The sequence below is a fragment of the Rhineura floridana genome, chromosome 7 (assembly GCF_030035675.1).
Source record: "Rhineura floridana isolate rRhiFlo1 chromosome 7, rRhiFlo1.hap2, whole genome shotgun sequence".
NCBI classification, from domain to species: domain Eukaryota; kingdom Metazoa; phylum Chordata; class Lepidosauria; order Squamata; family Rhineuridae; genus Rhineura; species Rhineura floridana.
Genome location: NC_084486.1, coordinates 150383340 through 150406696, shown reverse-complemented (window position 1 = coordinate 150406696; position 23357 = coordinate 150383340). Strand labels below are relative to the sequence as shown.

The 23357-nt window shown below is 45.1% G+C and overlaps 1 protein-coding gene across 3 annotated transcripts in view; it reads left to right on the top strand.

Annotated features, from left to right (window-relative positions):
* Nucleotides 1–23357, top strand: part of MASP1 (MBL associated serine protease 1) — a 124738-nt gene that overhangs the window by 69495 nt on the left and 31886 nt on the right. For 2 of the 3 annotated variants that reach the window (XM_061637603.1, XM_061637602.1), the window contains exons 5-8: nt 619–815; nt 5722–5869; nt 9156–9274; nt 11039–11117. In XM_061637603.1, coding sequence (XP_061493587.1) covers nt 619–815; nt 5722–5869; nt 9156–9274; nt 11039–11117 — 543 coding nt within the window. Of the gene's footprint in view, nt 1–618; nt 816–5721; nt 5870–9155; nt 9275–11038; nt 11118–12482; nt 12808–23357 lie in introns of those variants that run through there. The other variant, XM_061637604.1, reaches the window with a different exon arrangement.

The window sequence follows — 23357 nt, the reverse complement described above, 5'->3', positions numbered from 1 at the left end:
ATGAATAAGTTGGTGGAAACAAGCAGGCACGGGACAGAGCAGTCTGCTGGTCCACAGGAACTGGTTCAGATCGGGAACCAGAAGAGGATCCCATCTCTATTTGGGACACACAAAAGAAAGTCCTTCTTCACGCAGAGCATAGTTAAACTGTGGAGTTCGTTCCCACAAAAGGCAGTGATGGCCACCAACTTGGATGGCTTTAAAAGAGGGTGAGGCAAATTCATGGAGGAGAAGGCTATCAGTGGCCACTAGCCATCATGGCTGTGCTCTTTCACCATAGTCAGATGCAGTATGTTTCTGAAAACCAGTTGCCGGCAGCTGCAGGAGGGGAGAGTGCTGCTGCACTCAGGTCCTGCTTGCAGGCTTCCTTTGGGCATCTGGTTGGCCACTGTGAGTCCAGGATGCTGGACTAGATGGGCCACTGGCCTAGTCCAGCAGGCTCTTCTTATGTTCTTAAGCCAACCTGAAACTCTTCTGCATGCACTCTGGCACTGAGCTATGGGTCCACCCCTAGAAACGTGAACTAGCCTTGTATTGAGTCCAACCATTGGCCACAGGTATACAGCCACTATGTAACCAGGCTGTTCTGTGTCATCGCCTGCCTTGTGTCTTTTGCAGTGGAGTGCAGTGACAACCTCTTCACTCAGAGGAATGGGGTGATCAACAGCCCAGACTTTCCCAATTCCTATCCCAAGAGTTCTGATTGCTTGTACCGCATTGAGCTGGAAGAAGGCTTCTTCATTACGCTGCAGTTCGAAGACAGCATTGACATTGAAGACCATCCAGAGGTCACCTGCCCATATGACTACATAAAGGTGAACACATAAAGGCTGGTCTTCCATGATGCTAGGAAGGGATGGGTTGGTTAAGGAGAAAGTCTACCCCCGCTTCCCCTTAGGTTTTAAGTTTCTGGTGATACTCTGGGTTGGCCACTGTGAGAACAGGATGCTGGACTAGATGGGCCACTGGCCTGATCCAGCAGGGTCTTCTTATGTTCTTATGGGAGTCAGGAATGGTGAGAGTTGTAGCCCAGCAACATCTGGAGGACACCATGTTGGCCAGCTCTGTTCCAAGAGAACCACCAGAGAAAGGATTCTTGCAATGAGCAACTTAGCTCTGTGTGTCTCTCTTTCTTTCCGTGGCCTCAATACATTGAGAATCAAAACTGCAGCCTCTCCTTGGCTTCCTGCTCAGGCAGATACCTGCATTAGCACAACCTGCCACTGGGAAGAGGGACGGGGCTCAGGAAGGATGTTGAGAGACATCTCCTAAGCAACCTTCCCCACCCTGGTGCCTTCCAGATGTTTTGGACTACAATTCTCATCAGGTCTAGCTAACGCAGCCAAACTGAAACACAGCCATCCTTCAAAATACACACATATCCAAATTTTGCAGTGTAGTTCTCCAACCAAACAATTTTTACCTAAATGCGTACCGTTGCACGCTACCCCATTTTTCCAAGCAGTGCAAGATTTCCAGGGGTTCCTGCACTTAACCAGGGATTGGTTCTCTTGGAAAGAAGGTCAGTGGAGGCTATGGTGTCTTATAGGATATAGGGTTTATTTACACATATTCACAGCATCAGCATATGATGGAGGGGTTTTCAGCATTAACAATCCAATAGAACTTGCTTTTCCATCAGGCTTATAGGGAAGTACCCCAAAGTCATGGTGCAGAGAGAAGGTCTCTCTGTGTGTCTTCCAAGTTCTCAGCTTCTCTCTGCCTAGACTAAAAAACGCAAGCCTCCCCTTGGCTCCAGGATGGGGGAAGGAGAGCCACTCCCCTGAAAAGGGTTCCAATAGAAAGAGGATCTCTCTATGCTATATTCGTACATATGCTAATGGTGGCCACTTGACAAGCACATTAACTCACAGGCTAGCATAACAAAGGAAACTAGTCTGACTAGGGGAGCAGGTTTCTTGCTTGCATATCCCAACTTCAGATACAAGATCAAAGGCTTGAAGGGGACTCAAAGAAATAATCTGTCTCAACCCTCAATCCTATAACAATACATTAGGGGAAAATGTATTCATGAAAATGAAAATATCCATGAAAAGAACATCCAAAAATGCATTCTATTAGGATAAATTGATATGAAAGACCGTCTTATCTCTTATATACCCAGTCAATCACTGCGCTCTGCAGGCGAGGGCCTCCTGCAGATACCATCTTATCAGGAGGTCCATTCTGCACAACATAGGAAGCGGACCTTTAGTGTGGCGGCACCTACCCTGTGGAATTCCCTCCCCTTAAAGATAAGATAGGAGCCACCTCTGTTATCTCTTCGGCACCTGTTGAAGACCTTCCTCTTTCAACAAGCCTTTTAAGTTGAGACCTTATCCCAGTCTGCTTCTGTGTTGGAATCGTTGTTTAATATGTTTTTAAAGTTTTTTTAACAATATGTTTTTTAACCTAGATCTCTTCAAAGTTTTTAAAAAACTGTTTTTAAAGTTGCTCGGTTTTAATGTATTTTAAAGTCTGTTTTTATGAGGTTTTTAAGTGTTTTTAGTGCTTTTATTTGCAGCCCTGGGCTCCTGCTGGGAGGAAGGGTGGGATATAAATCAATCAATCAATCAATCAATCAATTAATTAATTGCAAAAATGTGTACATTAGTCAAAACTGCATACAAAAATGTGTTTAGTAGGAGGAATTTGCACCAAAATGCTGAAGAATTTTCATGAGGATTCTTAAAAAAGAAAAATTGTAAATTGCTGCAGGATTGTGGAGAACATAATATAACGCTGGAAAAATGAGAAAGGAAAATTGACAGAGCGTTCCATCCTTACCTGTAGCTGGGTGGTAGAATGTTGACTTTACAGGCAGAACATCCCAGGTTCATCCCCCAGAATCTCTAATTAAAGTCCAGCAAGGCAGGGAAATGCCTTGGCAAGCTGAGCTAAGTGGACCGCTGGTCTGACTCAATATCAGGCAGTGTCAAATAGTCACAAGGTAGAAAACAACGCTTTTTGGCCTGTTGTGACAGTGAAGATCTGAACCTACCAAGCTGAACACAGCTCTCAAACCATGTATTATAGATTGCCGGGCTATTGATATTCTGCCCACTACCTGTTTTTGCACTCTGAGGCTGCAGAAAAGCAGAATGCAATCACCATTAGGGCTGTGCACAGAAGTCCCCCTCTGCCCTGTGGCTTCATTTTGAAGGCGGGGCATCAGATTGACCTGCCCTGGGCTGCCCTGGGTTTAACCCACCCAAGCCTGAAGCCAATGCCAAATATTTTGTGGGGCAGGATTCATGTTTAATTAGGATTTTTTTTAAAAAAAAAAACCTAATTAAACATATAGCAGAGAGGGGGAAGGTGACATTGTGTCTCCTTACCGTCCCCACCCGACACCATAGTCAATTTATCCTTCACAATGTTGTTTTGTTATAGGAAAGTCCTTTGCAAAACAGCATAATGCAGGAGGGAGGAATCCTGGATAATGCTGTTTTGCAAAGGGCTTTCCTGCAGAAAAGCCCCTTGCAAAACAGCCCCCGGAGGATTGCTGCCTGTGCTCGTCAGGCACGACGGCCTCTCCTTCCTGCCTGATGCCCCAACCCCTGACAGCCCTGGTTCACTCTGGGTCATCAAATCCAAGCCGCAGCAATCCATAGCTGTCAGAACCTGACTCAGAAACCCATGCACAGCCCTAGTCACCATGCACACCTGGTGGGCTGCATTCAACCTGGTGCGTCACTCTCATAAAGAGTGGTGGTTCCCGGAGTATCCAACAGGCCAAACAAGGATTATGGGCAATTGTGTGGAAAGAAATAACTTCCATCATCCTCCCCATTGTGTCTGCCAAGAGGACAGAAGTGGGGTCCACATGTTGCTGGACTCCAGCTCCCATCAGCCCCACTCAGCCATCATGCCCAATGGTGAGGGATGACGGGAGTTGTAGTCCAACAACATCTGGAGGGCCACAGGTTCCTACCCCTGCAGCAGGGTCTCAACTGCTCCCTTAGTGCACCCTTCTTCTATCAACACTAGTTATTTAGTTGGTTTGTAGCAGAGCTTGGAAAAGTTACTTTTTTTGAACTACAATTCCCATCAGCCCCAGCCAGCAGGCCGCTGGATTGGGCTGATGGGAGTTGTAGTTCAAAAAAAGTTACTTTTCCAAGCTGTGGTATGTAGAGCGTTCCACAACCTGGTGGTCCCGATGTGTTGGACTGCAACTCCCATCATCCCTGATGGGTATTGGCCTTGCTGGCTGGGGCTGATGGGAATCCACAACATTGGGAGGGCATCACATTGGGGAAGGCTGGTTTGGTATATGTCTCTCCCACCTGTCTTCTATCAGTTCCAAGAGTCTCCCATCTGGCCATTGAGCAAACCCAGACTTACGTAGGTCGGCCGTCAGATGATGCCCCACGGTGTCAATGGAGGTCGCTGTGACGCCCTTCCCTGGCTCTCCCTGTCAGGTTCCTACCTGCTCGTGGTTACTGCCTGTCACTAGGCACCACCAGGGACTCCACCAGTCCGGACTGTCCTTTTTTATGGTTTCTCTCCCCGCTCTAGCACAGATCTCAACAGATCCCCCTGCTAGGCAGCACCACCAGTCACGTCCTATAACCAGTAGTCCCAGAGACTCTGCCTGAGTCTCTCTATCAGGTTACCTCTGTGACTGAGTGTTTAAGCTGTCCCCAATCCCTTTGATCTTTATATATAATTCTGGTTTGCTCTGAATACTTGTGGTGTTATATTATCCCCTTCACTGCTGCCACCATTTGTTACAGTTTCCCTTCAGCCTTGGTATTTACCTTACCCTCCCTTCTGGTCTGTGAAACCCCAGCCAAGGATCAGGCCTTTGGTAAACCAAATATATTTATTAAATAACAAAGATAACAAGATTTCTTTATAAAGGCACTTAAGCATATGGTTTCATCTATTCCTGAGGTACTGGTCTTAGTATTAATCCGAACTCCACACTCTCCTCACATCCACCAACTCTCCACACAATCTCCTCTCAAAACCCACCAAAACAACCCACTAACGTCCACCGTCCACCCAGATTCAACTGTCATCCTTCCATTTATATCCTCCAGCCATCCAAACACTCAGCCAATCATCCAGCATTCTACTGCCCATTCACTCCCCCCTCCTCTTTCATTCCACTTACCATGTATCTCCTATCCAAACAGCACTTACCATATATACACTAATACAGGAACATCACAGTCGCCGACATTTCATAGGTACCATTACATTACATACCATTACATACATGGTAGTTTACTCTGGAGTTGGTCTGCTTTTGTAAGCTAGTTTTGTGCAGTGTCCACATGACATCGTTCTCAGCAAAGTGCCATTCCATATTATTTCCCCCTTTAATCCAGATTTATGGTTTCTGTAGAAAACCCAATACATTTTTTAAAAATCCTCAGAAATGGGAAATCTGGATTAAATAGGAGCAGGAAATTTTTGGATTAAATGGGGGCTGGCATTTTTATGAAGATGACATCAAGTGCACACCATTCTAAACTTGCATGTAGGAACAGTACTGAGTTGCCATGTGTAAACGGCAGTGGTATTTTAGATCCCTTAATCCTCTCATTGACTTGAAGCTCAATCTCCCAAAGCAACATTCCACATACCATTTCAGCTGTCTTGAATGTTGAACAGCTCTTTTGAAAAGCTCTCTCTTTTAACATTGTGATCTGTCAAATGGCAACTCTGTACATCAACCCCCTCCCTCTGTCCTTTCATTGTTTCTCCTGACAGATCAAAGCTGGACTTCAGGAGTTTGGGCCTTTTTGTGGAGAAAGATCTCCAGGATGCATAGAAACTCAGAGCAACAGCATCCAAATCCTGTTTCACAGTGACAACTCTGGAGAGAATGGTGGCTGGAAGCTGACGTACACAGCAATAGGTAATTCTCCCTGACATGATTGTTCCTTAATTTTGCATGCAAGCTTGTGATTCATCTTCTGGGGCTTCATAACTAAACAAGTACTGCATTCGACTCAGCTTTCCAAATGTAATCATGTCAAGTTTTTTGAAGTTCATTAACCTATGTGCCTAGTCCCACTAAAATCAAGATGTTGGTTGCTCATCAACCTCCTACACAACTGATCCACTCAATCTGCACCAAATTGTGGGCTGTCTGGGCATCTGCTGCCCAAGTTAACAAAGAGAAGGAAATTCACTCAGTCACTCAGCCCCAGTGCAGATTGTAAAAAGTCAGGACCATCAAGGAAACTGTAAATTTTACACAATATGTAATGATTCACAAAAAGAACCCAATAATATAACAACTTCTACGCACAAATGCAAAATATATTAAAAATACAAGTGAATGCCGCTAGACAACTTGATTTGAACACACAATTGAATTGTCAAACAATGAGAAAAATGACTTCAAAATATAATAACAAGATGTGTAATGTATATTAGAAGATGGAAGAAAAATGGATAAATTGCCTGTTATGAATAAACCCCACTGGCATACAGAGAGAGAGAGAGAGAGAGAGTATTTTATCATTGTGTCTCAAATTCATTCTATCATTTTTATTTTCTGTGAATAATTACATATTGTGTAAATATTTACAGTCTTCTGGGTGATCCTGGCTTTTTTAAAATTTGTATTTGAGCATCAATTGCTCAACCGGGCTTTTGACTCCAAGGTGAGCGTGATTGCACTGACTTGGGGGTTGGGGTGGGAGGGCTGCAGGGAACAGCACCACTACAAAGTCTCCCCTACTCTGCACCTTACAACTCTCGTTCCATTTCCTGTTGTGTTGGAATGGCAACAATGAGAAACGGAGAGATAGCCAAGGCTCCTCTGCACCATCACTTCTGCAGTTTTGCTTGGCGATGTTGATCTTGTAGAATAATGTGGGAAATGAGGCTGTCAATGCCTGTATTGCCTCCTGGATCAGAGGCAGCATGCATCTGAATACCAGTTGGTGAAAACAGCAGGAAAGTGCCCTCGTGCTTAGGTCCTGCTTGTGGGCTTCCAACAGATATCTGCTTGGCCACTGTGAGAACTGGCCTGATGCAAATGCAGGGCTCTGCTTATGTTCTTAATACCCAAAAGTTCTCCAAGTTGGTGTGGATTTGAGTGGTGACTAGATAGCAAATCGCATAAGCTTTTCTGAAAGGAAAAGCAAGTTATAAAATGAGTGAATAAATATCGCATCTGTCTTTTCAGACCAAGACCATTTGACTTCAGTTGTAACCGTGCTGTCCTAGCCATGTTTACTCGAAAGCAAGGCCCTCAGTGATCAAGAGGGCTTACTCTTTCCCAGCAGCCTAAAATTACCACCCTTTTGTGCTGGTTTCTGCCCATTGCTTCTTTGGCAGGCAACTGCTAATTCCCTCTCAGGTTTTCCATGCTGAGAAATAAAGATGCAGTTATCCCATTTCCCTCTTGCACTGAGTCAGAGAGTGGTTTGGATGGGCCATTGAAAGGGGCTCACAACTCGAAGTTTTTAGTCCAAAAGGACAGAAGTAGTTCTTTTCTACTCCAAAAATATATGCACTCTTTCTTTACATCCTTTCTCTCTCTTCAGTGTAGGGATGGAAAGATCTGTCAATTTTTATTCACTCGGTTTTTCATTTTTCCAATCAGTTCTCTACATTCCTGCAGCAATTGCAAATTTTTAAAAAACAAATCCTCATGAAAATCCTGCAGCATTTTAGTGCAAATTTCTCCTAATAAACACATTTTGGTAGGCAGTTTTGACTAATGTACACATTTTTGCAAGCTGCTTCTCATCATATAATTCATTTTTCATGTTATTTTCACTCCACATTTATTTTTATGCACACTTTTCCCTAATATGTGCATTTTTAAAAACAATGTTTGGTTGGTGAACTGCACTTGAATAAGTGCAAATTTTGAAGGATGGCTGTGTTTCAGTTCTCATATTGCAAATTTGATAGATTCAGCTTAACAATGTGAACTGAATCGAAATTCTCATCCTTCCCTACTTCAGTGCTTAACATTGCTGCTGTTCTCCAACATGGCACTCTCCAGCCTTCTCCAACATGGCACTCTCCAGATGGAATTTGCAAGAGGCCATGATGGCCACCTACCCTAGATGGCTTTAAAAGAGAATTACACAAATTCATGGAAGATAAGGCTATTGATGGCTACAAGGGATGAAATTTGATTAGTTTGCATTTAATGTCAAATCTGTCAAATTTGCACATTTTGAAAGTATAAGAGAACCAAAACACAGCCATCCTTCCAATTTTGCGATGGAATTCTCCAAACAAACAAGGTTTACAAAAATGCAGTTTTGGGGAAAGTGTGCATAAAAAAATATATATTAGTAAAAGTAATATTAATTACATTAAAATAAATTGCTTGCAAAAATGTATACATTAGTCAAAACGGCATACAAAAATGTGTTTATCAGGAGAAATTCACACTAAAATGCTTGTTTTTTTAAAAAAATTGCAAATTGCTGGAGAAATGTGGAAACCTGAATTTAAGATTGGAAAAATGGGAAACAGAGAGAACCGAAATTGACAGATCCATCCGTCTCTAATGGCTATTAACGCTGATGGATATATTCTACCTTCATTGTTGGATGCCCTGGACTGACAGTTGCTGGGAATCACAAGTGAGGAGAGTTGCTGTGGTGCTCAGGCTTGCGGGCTTCCTCTTGGGGCATCTGGTTGACCACTGCGAGAACAGGATGCTGGACTAGAAGGGCCACTGCCTTGATGCAGCAGGTTCTTCTTATGTTAGATGTTGGACTACAACTCCAAACAGTCCAAGCCAGCATGTCCAATGATCAGAGATGATGGGTGGTGCAGTCCAGCAACACCTGGAGGCACAGCTTGGAAAAGTTACTTTTTTTGAACTACAACTCCCATCAGCCCCAGCCAGCATGGACACTGGATTGGGCAATGGGAGTTGTAGTTCAAAAAAGTAACTTTTCCAAGCTCTGCCTGGAGGGCACCAGGTTAGGGAAGGCTGCTCTGGAGATAATTTCCACAATATGTTTCATTCACTGAAACCTGACTGCCACTGGCATATAGCTGTATCCCTGGCCGGAAAATGTTCATGCAAAGACATTGATTTTGCCGCTCCCTACCAAATATTTGCATGTATCTTTATTCATTCATTCAAAATGTTATGGATGCTGCTATCTCATTCAATACCTGTGCACTCCCCCTCCCTTGCTTTCTCTTTGACAAAAAAGGGGATCTCTGCCCACTTGTGGAGCCTCCACTCAATGGCAAAATTGAGCCATCCCAGGCAACATATACCTTCAAGGACCAGGTGGTCGTCAGCTGCAGCACTGGATACAAGGTCCTAAAGGTACAGGGGTCACCGGGCCAGTCCGTATTGGGAACCAAGACAAGGGTTGAGTCACACTTGCTTCTATCAGTGCTGGCTCCACGCTAGCTGGTGGGAAAGGGCCATAGCATAGTGGCAGAGCTTTGCAAGAAGAACATACCAGGATCCATCCCTGGTATCTCCAGGTAGGACAGAAAAAGACCCGTGCTGAAATCCTGCAGAGCCACTACCAGTCAATGCAGACAACAATGACTTAGATGGACCAGCGGTCTGACTCTGTACAGTATATGGTAGCTCCCTATGTTTGGGCAAAGCTTAGAAAAGTTACTTTTTTGAACTACAACTCCCATCAGCCCAATCCAGTGGCCATGCTGGCTGGGGCTGATGGGTTGTAGTTCAAAAAGGTAACTTTTCCAAGCTCTGTTTTTGGGTGCTTGGAAAAGGTTCAGAAAAGGGCAACCAGAATAATCAAGGGGATGGAGCAACTCCCCTGTGAGGAAAAGTTGCAGCATTTGGGGCTTTTTAGTTTAAAGAAAAGGTGAACCAGAGGCAACATGATAGAAGAAGTGTATAAAATGATGCACTGCATGGAGGAAGTGGACAGAGAAAAGTTTTCCTCCCTCTCTCATCACACTAGGACTCATGGACATCCAATGAAGCTGATTGTTGGAAGATTCAGGACAGACCCCAAAAAAGAACTTCTTCACACAGCACAGAGTTAAACCATGGAATTCACTCCCACAAGAGGCAACGATGGCCACCAACTTGGATGGCTTTAAAAGAAGTTTAGACAAATTCTTGCAGGATAAGGCTATCAGTGGTTACTAGCCAGGATGGCTGTGCTCTGCCACCATAATCAGAAGCAGTATGCCTCTGAAAACCAGTTGCCGGAAGCTGCATTGAGTGCCAGCTTCTGCTTGTGGGCTTCCCCGTGGGGTATCTGGCTGGCCACTGTGGAACAGGAGGCTGGACTAGATGGGCCACTGTTCTTATGTCATTCTAATGTTCTTAAGCATTCATCCTAAATTCATCCTGATGTCTTTGCGGGGTATTTATCTTCCTGCCAGTCATTCATTCATCTCACACTTTTCAGTGCATTTCCCTGTTGCTTTCCAAACCGCAAAAAGTCCCATCCTTTTTTAAAATGGATTTATTGCTCTAGGGCGACAGAGCGTTTTAATCCACTTTAATTGAACAAACCTAAAGTTTGTTTGGGTGTGCACTTGATTCCTTCCTGCAAAATACCGACAGTCTGGAGACTCCCACAAATAAAATAACATTCTCTAGCAAAGACTTCTAACTTCCTAAGCTTAGTGGACCAGACCATCTTCAGCCGTGATGGCTTTGCCAGATTTGGCATAGGAGAAGTGTACCCTGGAGATGCAAAGGAGCCACTGGCTCAGAATAGAAAGGAAGGCATCACGAGGGCAGAAGAAGAAACTTCAGCATTTCAGACCTTGTGAAATTGGCTGGAGGCTGGCCATATCACTGTGTACATGCCATACATCTAAAGCACATTTAAAGCACATCCTTGTCCCTCACACAAGAATCCTGGGGACTGTAGATTGTTTAGGAGCTGGGAATTATAGTTCTGTGAGAAATATGCTTTAAATGTGCTGTAAATGTATTGTGTATACACAGCCTTTTCCGCTCTCCAAGTGCTGGAGACTCACCTGCATGCTTGGGGTATTCCCTCCACAGATGTGTATGGAAAAGCATCACAGCAAGGCAGATGTTGCCTTTTGCCCCTCCCTCTTCTACAGCCCTCTTTTTCTTCATTTGCAGGATGGCGTGGAGAGCGAGACGTTCCAGATTGAGTGCATGAAAGATGGGACATGGAGCAACAAGGTCCCCATCTGCATAAGTAAGATCCCTTTTCATCCTTTCCTAAGAGTTGACTGAAATAGATACTCCTCCAACGGGACCATACCACATTTACAATGTATATGGGGAATTGCTTGCTTGAAAGCAGCCTACACTGAAAACTCCCTGGAAAGCTGGTACACCATATCCCTGATATGTTACCTTTGTGAGAGCAAGGTGGGTTTGATATTGGGTACTTTCATGCAAGCAATTCCCCCGCATGCATTCTGTGGGTGGTACAGTCCTGTGAGGTCTATAGCAAGCACCTGCACATTTGGATTGGTTCTGAGGGTCTTTAATGGGTAGGATACTGCATGTGCTATAATAATGTGCTTTGTAACCCGCTAAGACCCAGGGTGGAATTACAAGTATCTACATGCAGGGAGAAGTTTTCCTTTTATATAACTTATAGTTAGTTGTACAATAACAAGACCAATAATTGGGTGTTAGAACAAATTAAACCAGAACTGTCACTAGAAGCTAAAATGATGAAACTGAGGTTATCATACTTTGGACACATAATGAGAAGACATGATTCACTAGAAAAGACCATAATGCTGGGGAAAACAGAAGGGAGCAGAAAAAGAGGAAGGCCAAACAAGAGATGGATTGATTCCATAAAAGAAGCCACAGACCTGAACTTACAAGATCTGAACAGGGTGGCTTATAACAGATGCTGTTGGAGGTCGGTGATTCATAGGGTCATCATAAATTGTAATTGACTTGAAGGCTCATAACAACAACAACTCATGCAGACATTGTGCAAATATTAAAGTGAGCGCATGACTGTTTCAGCCCGGCCTGGTCTCTGTATGCATCTCCTTCCTTTGCTGCTCTGCTTTAAACTGGCTCATTATGGCCTCAACCCAGCTTGACTTGCATCTGAATGGGGAATGGGCATTCGCATCTGCATCCCGCCTGTTCAAGGGAGCTCAGCCCCTTTGTGAGGAGCATTGCAATGCAGGTGTGCATTCCGACACCTATGGGATCCATATTGGCTGTGCTCTCGGAAGCCTCTTTCCTCAGGTGGATCCTCCTTGGCGGATTATGGAGGCAAACTGGAGAGGTGGGGTATTCATTCCAGATTAACGGATCCAGATTAATGAATGGGTGAGATTTCCCTCCCCCACCAAGTTGTTTGGCAAAACTGACTGCAGTAATTAACCCTCACCTGCCGTCGGTGCTTAGTGAACTGAGGCTGTGCATCCTTATTAATGGCTCTTTGTGTTACTGGCTGCCTCTTGCATGCTCTCTTGCTGCCTGACTACTAATTCCTGCTTTCTCTTTCTCTGCTTTCCGCTCCCTACCTCCACCTCACCCCCTCCCGCCCTTTCCTGCCTCCCTTATCCTTCTGCCTTTGGAACAGTTGCTGAAACTGAAACAGCAGACAACAGGACGGAGATAAAAGAGGATGCGAAGCCAATGGAGGAATGACTGATGTGCCTGGGGCACTGCGCCATTAGGAGAGGGTGTGGCGGTCTTAGACCCTTAGCCCTGCCTGGGGACTACAACCACCCCCACCCCCACCTCATTTCATGATTTCAAGGGAGGCACCAGGTGTTTCTTGCGTCCTGCAGTCGTCATGGGCCTGGGATCTGTTAACCTCTGCCTGCCTGGTCATGCTCTTAACTCTGGGACTGATGTGAGAGAAAAGCAGAATTTAGCAATCAACACATGGCTTGAAACAAAAATGCTTTTTCATAAGGAAAACAAACAAACTCCGCTGCTGGTAGTTGGGCGTGGAGGGGGGGGCTGCACACTTGCGCTTCTCGGGTGTCTCTGTTTGGTTCTATCATTGGGTGCACTCCATCCCTGCCTCCATGGGAATGAAACTTTTTTTTCTTTTTGCACGGACTAGCTGGGCTCCTCTGCTTTTCTTGGTGATGGGTTGCTTTTCCCTCAACTTTTTTTTCCTGCCTTTTATCCCAGCACGCAGATGGAGGATCCAAGTGTCCCTCTTTTGACATGGCATTATCCCCATTGTTCCACAATTCAACAGGTTGAAAAGCAAGTCTGGGGTGAAAGATAGTCCTATTCAGATGCTTTAAACCCAGGAAGAATCCGTGTCTGTGGGGTGGGTGAGACTGCGATCAGGATCATAGTGGCAGGCTCCGCCTCTGGCTCCGCCTCTGGCTTCTAAGCATTAACTCAGACTTATACACATTCAGATCAGCTCATGGGAATCAGAGTGGGTCCTCCAGACGACCTGTTTATTGAGCATTCATCCTGATTTGGCTGCACAAAGCTCATGCAAAGGTTAGACTGTGCCATTGAGCATTCGTTCTGATTTGTTTGGGGGGAGGTTATACGACCATGAGCATTCATCCTGTGGAGAGCATGGATCTTCCCAGCAATCAAAAGTTGTTATCCCACGCTTTAGAGTGCATTCCGTGTCACCTTCCTAACTGCAAAAAGTCCATTTCTTTTTTTAAAGTGGACATGTTGCAACAGAACACTTTAATCCATTTTAATGGTGCAGACCTAAATTTCCCAGTATGCGCTTGAATCCCTCTTGCCAAAATGCTGGCGGTCTGGAGGTGACCAGAGTGAATCCTGGTGCCGTAGCCCTGATTTCCCAGCCACATGCAGATTCTTCCTGGATTTAAACACCTGAATAAGGCTTCTTCTGCTGGGTGTAGACGTGCCAAGTTCTTTTCTCCTGTGCCTGACATGAAGCAATTCAGCAGCTGAAGCTTTTCCTAGTGTGAAAATGCAGGGATGGGAAAACGCTGCAGCTCCTCGATTTCTGCATATCAGACAACTATGGAAGACGGCCCTATCAGAAAAGTTGGCAGTCCTAGCCGTGTGTGCTCTGCTTGAGCTGTGCAAGGCAACCAGTGCGTTTCAGGCAGAGCTTCAGTTTCAAGGCAACTGGTTTCAGGCAACCAGAACGATCAAGGGGATGGAGCGACTCCCCGATGAGGAAAGGTTGCAGCATTTGGGGCTTTTTAGTTTAGTGAAAAGGTGAGGAAAAGGCAACATGACAGAAGTGTATAAAATTATGTGTAGCATGGAGAAAGTGGACAGAGAAAAGTTTGTCTCCCTCTCTCATAACGCTAGAACTCGTGGACATGAAGCTGAATGCTGGAAGACTCAGGACAGAACAAAAGACCAACTTGGATGGCTTTAAATGAGGGTTGGACAGATCCATGGAGGGTAAGGCCATCAATGGCTCCTAGCTATGATGGCTATGCTGTGCCTCCATGGGCCAAGACAGGATGCTTCTGAACACCAGTTGCTGGAAATTGCAGGAGGGGAGAGTGCTGTTGTGCTCAGGTCCTGCTTGTGGGCTTCCCATAGTCATCTGTGTGGCCACTGTGAGATAGGATGCTGGACTAGATGGGCTACTGGCCCGATCCAGCTACAGGACTCTTCTGATGTTCTTAAGATGTAGAAAGTACTGGAGTGGGCTAGCATTCAAACAGCACAGCATATCTTGCTCTGCAGGAGAGGTTGAAGATCCTCATCCTGCCACCAGCTCTCTGAGAGGATGTGAGCTTCGTCTTCCTGTCTAGAAGACAGAATGGGCGCAGAGGAAGGGATGCAGGCTGCGTCATGCAGCTACGTTCTCCAGCAGGATCTTGTGTCCTGGTTCATGCTCATTTGCTCCAAGTCAAATGAGTCGGAGCAGGGTTTGCAGTGCACAGGAACAGGTGGGAAATTGTACCTAAAACCTTTCAAAGAGCCCACCAGTTCTTCGCACTCATGCATGTGATCTCCACACTGCAGAGACCCTTGCTTCGGTCTTCCGACATGTGACTTTGAAAGTGGGTGAGTTGCTGTCTCAGCATCACGGACACAGTTGCCCCATCAAGAATCTACCGGGTGTGGGAGGCTGGGAGGATCAACATGTGAAAATTTCAGAGTATGTGCTGGCCTTGTGAATCTATGCTGTTTAGCAGGTGCAGCCAACATAGTACCCTCTAGATGTTGAGGAACTGCAATTCCCATCATCCATTGTCCATTGGTCATGTTGGACGGAGCTGATGAGAACTGAAATACAACAACATTCAGGAGGCACCACGTTGGCAATCCCTGCTATTGTGTGTGAATTGAGTCATACAGTACATTGTACTGAGTCAAATCATTGGTTCATCTGACCCTAGTATTCGCAGCAGTTCTTTGAGGTCCTGAGCAGAAGATAAGAAAAGCCTTGCTGAATCAGACATTTCTGATCCAGAGATGGGGGACCTGTGGCCCTCCAGATGTTGTTGTGACTCCAGCTCTCATCATCCCTGACCATTTGTCATGCTGGCTGAGGCTGATGGAAGTTGGAGTCCCAACAACATCTGGAAGGTCACCGATTCCCTGTCCCTAATCCAGTCCAACATCCTGTTTCCCACAGTGGCCAACCATGCAGATGTAGAGACCTTTCCCAATACTGCAACCTAAGATCCCTTATCCAGAGATGCCAGAGGTTGAGCCTGGGACCTTCTGCATGCAGAGCAAGTGCTCTGTCCTGAGCTATGGACCATTATAGAAGCATCTCATGTAACATGGCTGGAAAAGATCTTTGCCCAAGCCCTTGATGTGCTGCTGTCCTCCAGGTCAGACAATACTGGATGGACTAATAGTGTCACGCAATAGGATCACGTGTTCACAGGTTATCAACTCAAATACAGAATGTCTCAATGGAGGCAGTTCACACATTCAGCTGAGAGTCATCAAAAGTTGGGCAATCAAGCGATGAGCATGGCTGTGGGAATCAGCACATAGGGAGTTGTCCAAGGCCCCACAATGAATCCATGCCAGTGACAGGACTTGGATGCAACTCTCCTGCAACAAAGGGCAGTGTTCTAGCTACAAAACCACAGCAATGAACTAACTCTGTTTACCAGAGTCAACATCAGAATCCTATCACACACTTACGGCATGGCCTGGAATGAGAGGGATTTACTTCCCACCATACTACAGTCACAAATCACAGGGATGTTTGGATGGACTCTTGGAAGCCAAAGGCATTTTGGCTCTATCATGGACCTACAAACTACTTATAAATAGTTGTGTGTGTTGTAATTTTTGCTGCCAACCATCACTGTCAACATGCAAGTGGGTATTAATTAGGGTTGGGCTAAAACTATTTACCTCCTTGTGGCTGTGGCTGCACGTTTCCTGAAAATTACCCCTCATCTTTTTGACACTGCAGACATATTTGTGGTATTTCTGTGTGGTTCTTCTCTGTACTATTTTCCTTCTTCTACTTTACTCTTGCTATCCTTGCCGTGCTTGCTCACAATTAATATTTAATGTGATCAGCACTTAACGTTGCCAAGACTTGTATTTCTGGACTCAGAAATGTGAGTCTCAGTAAACAAGTAATAATGCTCACCTCAAATATGAGATGAGCATTATGATCTCTGAATTATTCTCTGGCTCAGATTTAATCCCAGCTGGAGAAGAATTCCCCTCTCACCCATCCAGTCTCAAACCACCTGCCTTCTACCCAGCCGTTTCACCCACCCAACTCCTCAAATCCATTCACATAACAGGCTGGCACTCTGGCATAAGTGCCGACAAGCCACGGAAAGTGGAGAGAGAAGAGTTTGTCACCTGGCATTCTGCTTGCAGTGCACCAGATTATGCCACAAATAACTCTTGGAAAATGCAGTTTTCCCAAGGGTTACTGCAGTGTCAGTAGCTACTGACAATAATAATATTTATGTTCCAGGGTAGGTTACAGCAATTTAAAATTCAGTATTAAAAACACTTAAAAGAAATTACAGTCACAGGAATGGGGGTTGTGTCTCAGGTGTCAAAGGCCAGGGTAAAGAGATGCATCTTCAGCATTCACCAAAAACTGTATAGTAAAGTTGGCAGACACACCTCTCAGAGGAGGGAATCCCATAATTTAGAGGCTGCCAGAGAGAATGCCTTTGCTGGGGCCACCACCACCCCAAGCTTCTGAGGGCAGTGGAACTACCAAGAGGACCCCCTTTGCCAATCTCGACACTCAAGAGAGTCTGAAGGGATGGAAGCGGTCTCAGATATTTGGTAAAGTAGAGGGGAGGGTGGTGGCAAGGTTTCTCCTTTTCTTTGGGACCTGTGCTTTTTAGGTTGTTCATAAATGAGCTAGAATTAGGGGTGAGCAGTGAGGTAGTTTGCAGATGATACAAAATTTTTCAGGGCTGTTAAAACAAAAAGGGTTTGCAAAGAGCTCCAGATGGACCTCTCAAAAAAATCTTAATTTCACGTTTATGCTCATGAGGGCTGAACAGGCAGTGACTGACTAGGAAAAAGACGTTGGGGTCATAGCTCGATCAAGACACTGACCCAGTGTGCAGCGGCTGTGAAAAAGGCAAATTCCATGCTAGGGATCATTAGGAAAGGAACTGAAGATAAAACCGCCAATATCATAATGCGATTATACAAAACTCTGGCGCAGAAGCACTTGGTACATTTCTGTGTATTTTAGAGCTGGAAGGAGTTTGGAAGAGAGCACCCAAAATGATTGACGGGACGGAGCAAATTCCGTATGAGGAATGTAGCATGTGGGGCTTTTTAGTTTAGAGGAAAGGCGAGTCGGAGACGCCATGATAGAAGTAAGAAAAGTTACCAAGTTTTTCCTCCTTCTCTCGTTAGAGTAGAAAGTAGGGACATCCGTTGAAACTGAATGTTGGAAGATTCAGGACAGACTAAAAAAAGCACTTTTTCACACAGCAGCAGCATTTAGTTAAACTATGGAATTCACTCCAACAAGAAGTAGTGATGACCACCAGCTTGGATGGCTTTAAAAGAGGGTTAGACAAAAACATGGAGGAAGTGGCTACTAGCCACAATGGCTATGCTCTGGCTCCACAGGGATTCTGAACACCAGTTGCTGGAAACTGCAGGAGGGGAGAGCTGCTGTTGTGCTCAGGTCGTGCTTGCAGGCCCTGCTTGTGGGCTTCCCTTTAGGGCATCTGGTCGGCTGCTGTGAGAACAGGATGCTGGAGTATATGAGCCACTGGCCTGATCCAGCAGGCTCTCCTTATGTTCTTCTTCACCAGCTAGATGGGGAGGTGCTATTTAAACTGGGGAATGCATCACTTTAAAGTCAGTAACATGCCTTAACGAACATGGGGGAAGATTCCCAAGTGATCATTAAGGCACTTGGAAATGCACATGCGATTCCATCCTTAGGATTTTCCACCAGACATCTGGAGGAGGAGGAGGAGGCAGCGACCGTGAGCGCAAGCCATCTGCTTGGCCCACCATGAGAAGCTGCTGTCTCCACCACTCAGTTGGCAAAGCAAATCCATCCCTGGAAGGATACTCTGGGGACTTCTCAGAACGAAAAACATTGCCTGCCCCTCCCCGCCCTTCTTGACACATCATCGCCCATCTGTGTCCCTTGGCTGCGTGATGATGAATGCAGCCCCCTCACGTAGAAGAATGTGGAGGCCATGGGGATTACTCAGTGACGGGAACTCTGCCAAAGAAAAGCGGAGGGGGGATTAGCCATTTCATCAGGATGTATTCGGTTGGTGCTTACATGAGTGGCTCTTGGTCCTCAGAATCATTGGCTTGTTTCTATGGCCGCCCATGGCTGTCATTTTATGGTCGCTTTTCCCACCCCTCATGAAGGCGTGGTGAATCTGCGTAGGTGTTTGAAATACGGGCGTAGCCCAGCGGCCATCAGACAAGAAACACAATGCAGTGATTGTAAGTGGATTTGGAGAAGTGCTTCCTCCCTGCAGGAAAATATCTGCCTCAAGTCTTTTCTAGAAGTTAGCAGTTTTCCCCATATCTTGTTCCTTTATCATGTCATCTATTTCCAATGTTCAGACTGTGAGTGCCATTCTTTACGTAGCCAAAACAGCATCACTCATGCACAAGAGGATCTGCAGGCTGGGGGGGGGGACACCTAAATTGGCAGAAGTATAAAAAATGCAAAAAGGGAAAAGCCAACATAGGGGGTAGGGGCTCCCCCAAAAGCAGGCCAATGAGGACTGAGTATGTCCAGTGGAGAATGCTGACTCCTGGTGGAGGGCATGGAGAGCACCCAGTTTCTGCTGCAGTCATCCTGAAGAACTGGTTTCTCCTGATTTAATCCAAAGGAGAAGATGGAACATCTGGGGGGAAATCAGGGAGGGTACTTTTATAGCAGGTGCAGCACTCAAATTATAAATATCTGCAGGCACCCTGAAGCACTCCTGCATCCTTCGGAATCACTGGACTGATAGTTGGTTCTCCATTGCTCTTTAATTACTGGCAGAACTACTCTTCCCATGTGCTGTGGGATGCATTTCAGCTGAGGTGGGGAGCCTTCAGCCCTTTGGGCCAATGGGAGTTTGCCAGGGGGTCCAGTTTGGCCTGTACAGCCAAGGCAGCAGGATTTAATTTCCACTCATCAGCTGAGCCAAAGGTTTAAGACAGCTCCTGTGCTCCTGTTTGCTCATACACAGGGGCTGTCTTAAAGCCTTTTGCAAGTCTCCCCCATCCTCCTGTTAAGTCCTCAATCTCCAAGACTTAAAAGGGAAGCACAAGAATTTCAAATTTGGCCGATGAGGCAGATCCTGGATCTGGCTTGTGGAGTCAAAAAGGTTCCTCACCCCTGGTTTAGGTGAACTAATTTTCCTAATGGTGGGATGGTACAACTTACCTTTCTTTGCTGAACTTTATGAAAATTGTTTATAAGCCCATTCCAAGAAGTATGCTGAATCTCTTCAGTCAAAAGGTGAACAACTATGTGGAGCAATTTAGGAAAACCCAATTTTAGCTTGATCCCCACCACCACGCGCGCGCACACACACACACACACACACACACACCTTTTCCCAAGTGCTGGTACCAAAATTTTAGCAAGGCAAACAGCACTGATAATAGTTATCTGTCTCTAGCAAATCCCTCTGATGCAATGGGAGTTCTCCACTTCTGAAAATCCATTAATAACCTGACCTGGCCTTCTCAGCCTTTCTTATCATTTCCAGCATTCACCGTCATTATTTGCTCTTCCTGAAATGTGCTCGTGAACGGGAAAAGCAATACCAGACAGATTGCAAATTCCTTTCTCGCTGGCTCAAAGGTGCTCCTATTCTTCACCTCTCAGGTGTGTGAGAAAGATCTATATTGGTCGGGGACATATGCATTGGATTAATTCACTATTTTATCTTGTCAAAATTGGTCACTTTTTTTACAGTCTTCCCTATGCTACATAAGAGATCCTGGTGGCACAATGCGCTGGATATAGCAGCAGTTCCAAACTTTTTCCCACATGGACCACTTGAAAATCGCTGATGGTCTTGGCAGATCATTTAATGATTTTTCTGCCTGTTGCAATTGCAATGTTCTATGCTAGGCGGTATATGATTTTTAATTGCATTATTATTGCTTCTTTGATTTCTTATATTGTATTTTATTGTATTAAATTATGCACTCCATAGAATCCAAATTGTAATACAATAAAAGAAATAAAAAAGCAATAAAATACAATTTAAAATCAACATGAATATTGAATATGGACATGCCACAGACCATCTGAATGAAGCTAGCGGACCACTGGTGGTCGACGGACCTCTGGTGGTTGACATACCACCATTTGGGAACCTCTGCAGTAGAGCATTTGGCCAGGAGGATAGTTACCAAAGTTTGCTTGTAGCTACGTAAACATGCCATGTAAACAGAATTCAGTATCATCCAATGAAAAAACGGACTGATAGGAAGTTCAGGACGAACAAACAAAAGTTCATCTTCACCAAAGCATAATTGCCCCATCCAATTCATTTCCATCAGAGGTCACATGGCTGGTAGGAGATATTTCCTCCTGCCTCATCCAGCAGTATTCAGTGGCCTAGAGTGCAATCCTGCACATAGACATTGGGAAGGAGTCCCGCTGAACTCGATGGGCTCACTCCTGAGGAGACATACAGGATTACACTGTGAATGCACTTTCCAAAGATTCTATAATTTTGCACCTCTCCCTAGGTTGTGCCGGGAATAGGCAGCGATGGCAGCAAAATACTGAACTGGAAAGAGTTCAGAAACAAGCTCCTCCAGCTGAGAACGCCCAGGCCCATCATGAGCTGAACCCAAATTCCCTCTGAAGTTTAGGCTGGGCTTGCAGCTCTCATCGCCACTTCCCATACCTTCCCAAGCAAACTTCCCCTTGTGATGTGGTGATAACACAAGAACAGCCTGCTGAACCAGGCCAAGTTAGGACCCATCAAGTGCCTCATCCTATTCTCCTGGATGAATATGGGAAGCCCAGAAGTAGGACCTGAGGGCAATAGCACTCTGTCGTGAGGATACTGGGAAGCCCATAGCTTAGTGGCAGAGCAACTGCTTTGCTTGCAGAAGGTCCCATGTTCAACCCTCATCATCTCCAAGTAGGGCTTTGGGAACTCTGGAGAAATGCTGCCAGTCAGTGTATACAGTACTGAGCTATATGGACCATTGTTCTGACTCAGTATAAGGCAGCTAGCTAGGTTCCTCATCATGAGGAGGAGGAATGGCTGTTGAGAATGGTACAGTCAGGGAATTTCAGACTCTGGACAATGGTCTTAAGGAAGGACGGGGGATCATTAGACAGTAATTTGTATTACTGTAATTTGTATGACACTTCCTTCTGCAGGTACACTGGAGGGCCCCACCAGGTCCTTCTGCTGAGTGGGGTCCTGGGCCTCTGCCCCAAAGTCCTGCCCTGACAGCACCACTGGCTTGTAACAGTACAGGCCATCTAGACTCACCCTTAAGGCCTAGACCAGGGGTAGCCAATGTGGTGGCCCTCCAGATGTTGCTCGATTCCGACTCACATCAACCCTTGCCGGCACGGTCAATGAGCAGGGATGATAGGAGTTTGTTTGTTTGTTGTTATTGATAAATATATTTGTAGACCACTATTTCATTAAAAACATCAAAGTGGTTTACAACAAGATAAGAAAAACAACAATTAAAGCATTAAGAATACGATAAAAAAACTAAGGTCAACTATTACGAAAAGACATTCTTAATTGCCTGCATAAACCTGGCCGAAGGTCACACGTTCACCACCCCGGTTTAGTTACTCCTGAGCCTATTTGGGAGGCTCTTTTGCGGCATGGGAATTATTCTTTCCAATGGCTTCTGATCAATTGAATTTGGATTGGAACCAATTATAATTCCTATGCAAGTCCTAGCAGCAAAGGATTCTCCAGGGCGTTCTCCTGCAAGGCCCCTCCTGTTGCCAGTCAACCCCCACCATATATGATCACACACACACGTTTACACGTGGCCTTCCCAAACTTTCTCTGAGAACTCTCAGAAACATCTTGAAAGCAGTAACTGCTGGCCCTGTTTACTTCTAGTTGGAGAGTAAGGACAAAGAAAGAATATGGTCTCCTTTTTGCCTAATCATGCTCTCAAACTTGAACGCAGATGAGAAATGCACCTCCCAGTTTCACATAACTGCAGGAGGGGAGAGTGCTATTGCACTCAAGTCCTGCTCATGGGCTTCCCATTGGAGCACCTGGTTGGCCACTGTGAGGATGCAGGACTAGATGTGCCACTGGCCTGATCCTGCAGACTCTTCTTGTGTTCTTATGTTCCCAGTCACATTGCTGTACTCTGAAGATTTTGCAATGTAGTTTCAATGCACAAAAAGTGTACACAAAAATCTATTCTATGTAAAATATTCATATAAAATGCATATCTTATCAATGAATGCACAGAAAAGTGTGTACAAAATAAGTACAATTTAAAAGTAGGATTTTGTGCTTTCTTTCAAAAGAAAATCTGCACAAAATGCAATGTAATGGAGTTATGATGGAGCACCAGCAAAACTGAAACCGGGTGGAATTTACCTGCTCTGCCCATCCTCATTGGAGACAGAGACTATTATTCAAATTACATTCAAAATAATGTACTCCTAGGCTTATACTAAGGACAGGCCTGCTTCCAAAAAGGGAGTGGTTCTCTTTTTCATTGTGCATTTTCAGAGGAGAAAGATACCCTGAACGTACTCAGGAGAACTTTGCCCTTAGGTCCATTTTCACAAAAACAAACGTTGTTCCTTACTGGGTGAGTGGCACTCTGCAAAGGCTCAGAAGCATTAATCTTGAGGTGCTGAGAGGATATTGGCAAACAAATACTGGCAACTGAAGTTCAATCCTTACCTCACTCTCCTCGGCCTCATTTCACCATCTGTAAAATGGGAAGGGCAACATAGGTTTTGTGAGCAATTTAATGATAGAAGAATTATAAAATACTTTGAACACTGAAGTACAACAGAGATGAGGATGTAAAAGGAGCTGATTGATCCTGTAGTCCTATTTAGAGTTGGTATAAA